The following is a 6,000-nucleotide window of genomic DNA, read 5'->3' on the forward strand; positions in this document are numbered from 1 at the left end:
GAAGCTTTGGTGAGTTATGTTCATTTAGATGAATGAGAGGTAAGCTTATTGAAAATACAAGATTCTTAGGAGGTTGACAGAGTAGATGCTGTTTCTCCTTGTGGGATAGTCATGGAAAACAGGGCATATTCCCAGAGTAAGGGGTCACTGATTTAAGACAGAGATGAGGAGGAAACCCTTCTCTGAGGGAGTGAATTGATGGAATTCTTTACCACAGCTGTTTCTTAGAAAGGCTGTTTCTTAGAACTAGGGGATACCATAGAATCCCGAGAGTATGTAAGCAGGCCATCAAGTCCACACTGACCCTCTGAAGCCCCCAGGCCTAACCCCCATAATCCTACTTTCACTATGGCCAATCCACCTAACCTGCACATCCCTAGACACTACAGGGCAAGTTAGTATGGCCAATCCATCTATTCTCACTGAGTATATTCAAGGCTGAAATGGACAAATTTTAATGAGTTTGTGGCGTTGGCACGAAACGGGATTTAAGTATTATCGGAACAGCCATATTGAATGCTGGAACAGACTTGATGGGCCAAATGGTCTACTCTTGTTCTTATGTCTTAAGGTTTTTGCAGGCAAATGGGAAATTTAAAACATTTTAGCAGGCTGGCAGATAAAAGTATTCTAATAAAAAAATCTCAATTAGGACATAAATTTGTCCTTTTTTACTGATGTTGATGAACCAGTCATGCATTTTTATTCTTTTATTTTAATATAATTTAGGCAAAAGTGACTTCTAAGACATGAAAACAAATTTCCAACTCAGAGTTTTAATTTGTGGGCAAATAATTAAGAGTTAACAGATCAGTCATCCTATTATCTGCAGTCTCATTTCCTTTTTTGTGACACAAAGGCAGTTATATTGCAAAAGTTTATTTTTGTAAAATACTTAAACTTCTTTATCAAACTGACATGTCATCATTGTCAAATAATTTTGCAATATCCTTCCTCCTACCCAATCAGAACCGATGCAACATTACACTTACTCTTCTAAAGGGCTGTCAACCATTGTCCAATATCCCATCTTTTGATTAATGTTTTCGTTTAAAAAGATCTTATATACTTGCTTAAATCGAATCAGTGACATAAGGGTTACAATCCTACTTCTTTCCATTGAAACCCAATAAGAGACAGAAAAGAACGCTAAACTGTGAATTAGCATATCTACAAACATTTTGAGAGACCATGGAAGATAAGACAAGTAGTTTGTAATTTGGACCACTGCAGAGCTGCTTTTTGAACCACACTTATACCATTACTTAGCTATCTCAAGTCAGAAATATAAACTCACAAAAGTAAATATACTGCTGCTAATAGGATAGGAAGAAATGCTCCATTTAGTGGTACGATCCTAATCCAAGGACACAAACTCAGAGTGGTTAGTAATTGAGAAACAGTGACAAGAAATTTTTAAAAACTTGGCAGTGGCAGGAAGCTGGAAATCACTGCCTAACAGTGTGAAGGAGGTGGGTTCAAATGGAGGCCCTCAATCGAGAATTGAAGAAATATCTGGAGAGAAAAAAAACTGCAGGACTAAGATGAGGAAGTATACACATGATTAGCTGAATAGCCTCCTCTGTGCCACAGTCAATATTAATTAACCAATAGCATGCACATTACAGAAATTAAAAACAAAAGCAGTTACATTTTTTGCCCTGTCTTTTTTTAAAATGAAGTTGTTTCTAACCTCTCTTTGTGCCTTCCTTTGTTCTTTCTCTTCCAATTTCCGCTGCTTCTTGGCTCCAATTTTGCCATGTGTTTGAAATTCTGTGCCATCTTGTTCTGCTCCAACTTCTTCAACTGTCCAGCAAGCAAAATGGAGGCAAACATAATCAATGCTTTGAATTGTAAAGGGAAAGCACTTTCAAATATCCAAATATATCTTGCCACACTTCAGGGCAAATAGATCAACAACCTTGTCATAGAGTCATACAGCCCATCAGGTCTGTGTCAACCTATCTAACTAATTCCACATTGCAGCACTTGGCCCATAGTCTTGAATGTTATGACATTTTGCATGCTCATCTACGTATTTGTATCCTTACAATTAATCCATGTATGTGTACTTTTTCAATTAAAAAGTAGTCTCAGAAGAATAATAATTTCACAATTTATTAAACTGTTACAAAAATGTATTGTGGGAATGGTTTTAGAATATGCCGCAAAATAATACATAAAGGAGGATGCTCTAACTGCAGAAATTGATCTTCTCCACCCCATGTGCCTTGCAGCAAAGAGTGAAGTGCACAACATTTCTAAGATACAATCAGTAATTGACACATGGGTCTCAGTAGAGAAGACTGCAAAGTCATTCCTGTAGTCTTGTTATAGTAGTGCATCAGAAAATCTGAAAAGGGATTAATTTAAAGCAGTGTTTGCTCAAACAATAACTTAAAAAGGGACTTTCTCATTTCCATGGCCTGAATAACCCTAATAAAATTCACAGGCAAATATCCCCGGCAAACAAGTTCAAGACTATGTGCTACAAAACGGCAATAATGAAGAAATGGGATCATTCAGCCAAAAGAAATTAGAACATCACTTCTAACTTAGCTTGGCTTTAAACTAAGCCCTTTTCAAAGTCTGGTAACCAATATTTCCTGATACGTGTAATTTCCATAACTTCTGAAATTAGGCCTGTAGTGCTTCCCTGTATTCTCTCTAACAATTATGCATCTTATTTTAAAAGGTATAACAAAGCTGCATGCGTACTCCAGACATGGGCTCACTAGGGCCAAATGCAGCTTTAAAGTTTCCTGTCTGGTCTGATATTGTACTCTTTGAATACAATCTCTGCTTAATTTTTAAACAAAAGCAGCAAATGAACATTGTGCTTATAGTCCCAAGATCTCATGTGCTGATAATGCAAGGAGATTTCTATTTAACGCATAACCCCATTACGCTTCTCTGAACAAGTAAACTTCGATCAGCATATTAAATTGGATCTGTCACTTCCGTACTACAGCAACGCTATATTTTGTTGAACCTTTTCATAATGCACTCATCAGGAAAATTTGCAATAATACCGATAAAGAAGAAAAACAACATTAATAAAAAAAAGTTGACAGTGCAAAACTGTTGGCAAGTGAAAACTGACTGGTAGAGGTATTATCACAGAGAATGCAGCAGTTAATATTGACTGACAATTAACCGCTGGGTTTTGTTTAAAATTCAAACCAAACAGGCTGATTCTGATCAAGGCACTTCACTGAGAAATAAATTAGTAACTGGCTGTCACCTATTTTGATAAGTTGAAACAGGCACAACGCATGCAAATGCACTGCAAGAAATAAGGCTCTGTGCATTAATGTGTGTAGCTTCCAGTATATGCAAGTACGCCAGACTGCAAGACTGACTGACAATCCTAAATTGGTTGTCAGTGTAATTCTTCACACAGGATCATTCAGTAAACAGGATCATTGTCCAATTGCTGAATGATATCCAACGTTGGATACTGTGCTGCAAGCATTGCAAGTGCAGGTTGGTTGGATACAGTCAGTACTTTGTGTGAAAGGCCGAAGGAATCTGCTGTTTGATATAATCCACAACTCTTTAGAACATATAGCTGACATTTCTGACATCACATTGGTATTAAAATTCATTTACGATTGTGCTCACTTTTGTGAAAGGCAGAAAGTCATTTTTTGCTTGATGGTAACATCCTGTCAGTGCAAACACCATTCCTGTTTGCAACTGCATAGTAGCAACATGAAACATCTATCTTCATCTGGTACTAAAACTATTCAGATACCTTACCCTTCCAAGTAATCCTAGGTAGATTCGACACTTCTCAGGACCCAGAGGTCTTACAGATTTTCATGAGTTTTAGCAAGAAATTATCTGATTGGGGTAGCCATTATCCCGAAGGATGGCTTTGATGCGCCCTATTTAGCATCAAGCTTGCATCATGAAAAAAAAATGCCTATTTATAAGGTTTCCTATGAGAAAAGCAAAACAAAAAGGGCGGTATGGTGGCTCAGTGGTTAGCACTGCTACCTCAGTGGTTAGCACTGCTACCTCAGTGCCAGGAACCCGGGTTCAATTCCAGCCTTGGGCGACTGTCTGTGTGGAGCTTGCACATTCTCCCAGTGTCCGCATGGGTTTCCCCTGGTGCTCTGGTTTCCTCCCACAATCCAAAGATGTTCGGGTAAGGTGACTTGGCCATGCCAAATTGCCCATAGTGTTCAGGGATGTGTAGGTTAGGTGCACTAGTCAGGGTAAATGTAGGGGAATGGGTCTGAGTGGGTTACTCTTTGGAGGGCTGGTGTGGACTTGTTGGGCCAAATGACTTGTTTCCACACTGCAGGGATTCTATGATCAATCCATGAACGCATGGAACTATTGGAAGCCAAGCATATAGTCTGACCAGTGAAAATAAGTTTGCAGTAAACAGTAGTAGCATCTCTCTGGCATATTTCTCAAATTAGGAATTTAAGGAAAGGGAAATCATGGGGAGGTGATGGGCTCATAGTAATTATCACCAGACTATTAAGCCAGAGACGCTGGTAATATTCTGGGGACCTTGGTTCGAATCTTGCCATGGCAGATGGTGGAATTCAAATTTAATAAATATTTGGAATTAGAAATCTAATGATGACCATGGATCCATTGTCAATTGTCAAAAAAACCAATCTGGTACACTAATGTCCTTTAGGGACAGAAACTGCCATCTTTACCTTGTCTGGCCTGCATGTAACTCCAGACCCTCAGCAATGTGGTTGTTGACACTTAATGCAATCAGGGACGGGTAATAAACATTGCCTGGTCAGTGCGTGAATAAGTATAAAAACAAATGAGTGTTCCATTTCAAATCTGAGTTTGAGTGCAGGGTAGAGCCTATTAAAGACACTCAAGGAAATTCTTACATGTGGCTGAATTCAAGTTACCTGCACACCAGAACTGTGTAAGGGGAATACTTGTTCTACCAAACATGTTTCTCATGGGATTCAACAAATGTTTGAGAGAGCTGAATTTTGTGGGGAGTCCAATTGTGAGCATACATGATGTTAATTCTGAACTCAAAAATGCAGGTTGCTTTCTAAGTTCAACAAATACTGATTCATGCAATGTTGATGATCGAGACTGCCAATATATAGTGGTACAGGCCAGATGTCTCTATGGCTTTCCCCGAGTGACACATTCGTAAAAGGCTGCAATGGCAAGTGGATTCATGGATATTGAAAAGCAAATGTCAACTTCTAGTACTCCACTAATACGTGATAATGGGATACATGACCAAGTACAATTATCCACTGCTGTATACCAAGAAACCACTGGTTAATCCTTTTTAATAGTATTCTTTATCCTGTGGGCTGAAGAGAGTGTATTTTACAGCTCAATCCATCAGTGTGAAAGGAAGGCTGGTAGGTATAGGGAATGCATGATGACTAAAGAAATTAAGAGTTTGGTTAAGAAAAAGAAGGAAGCATATGTCAGGTATAGACAGGATAGATCGAGTGAATCCTTAGAAGAGTATAAAGAAAGTAGGAGTATACTTAAGAGGGAAATCAGGAGGGCAAAACGGGGACATGAGATAGCTTTGGCAAATAGAATTAAGAAGAATCCAAAGGGTTTTTACAAATATATTAAGGGTAACTAGGGAGAGAATAAGGCCCCTCAAAGATCAGCAAGGTGGCCTTTGTGTGGAGCCACAGAAAATGGGGGGGATGCTAAATGAATATTTTACATCAGTATTTACTGTGGAAAAGGATATGGAAGTTATAGACTGTAGGGAAATAGATGGGTGACATCTTGAAAAATGTCAGATTACAGAGGAGGAAGTGCTGGATGTTTTAAAACAGTTAAAAGTGGATAAATCCCCAGGACCTGATCAGGTGTACCCAAGAACTCTGTGGGAAGCTAGAGAAGTGATTGCTGGGCCTCTTGCTGAGATATTTGTATCATCGATAGTCACAGGTGAGGTGCCGGAAGACTGGAGGTTGGCAAACGTGGTGCCACTGTTTAAGAAGGGTGGTAAAGACAAGCCAGGAAACT

The 6,000-nt window shown here is 38.9% G+C and overlaps 1 protein-coding gene across 4 annotated transcripts in view; it reads right to left on the reverse strand.

Annotated features, from left to right (window-relative positions):
* The window catches only part of LOC122556226 (DDRGK domain-containing protein 1), a 99,549-nt gene that overhangs the window by 23,126 nt on the left and 70,423 nt on the right, over positions 1-6,000 (reverse strand). For all 4 annotated transcript variants that reach the window (XM_043702986.1, XM_043702849.1, XM_043702922.1 and 1 more), the window contains one exon: positions 1,694-1,806. In XM_043702986.1, coding sequence (XP_043558921.1) covers positions 1,694-1,806 — 113 coding nt within the window. The remainder of the gene's footprint in view (positions 1-1,693; positions 1,807-6,000) is intronic.

The sequence above is a fragment of the Chiloscyllium plagiosum genome, chromosome 1 (genome assembly GCF_004010195.1).
Source record: "Chiloscyllium plagiosum isolate BGI_BamShark_2017 chromosome 1, ASM401019v2, whole genome shotgun sequence".
Taxonomy (NCBI): domain Eukaryota; kingdom Metazoa; phylum Chordata; class Chondrichthyes; order Orectolobiformes; family Hemiscylliidae; genus Chiloscyllium; species Chiloscyllium plagiosum.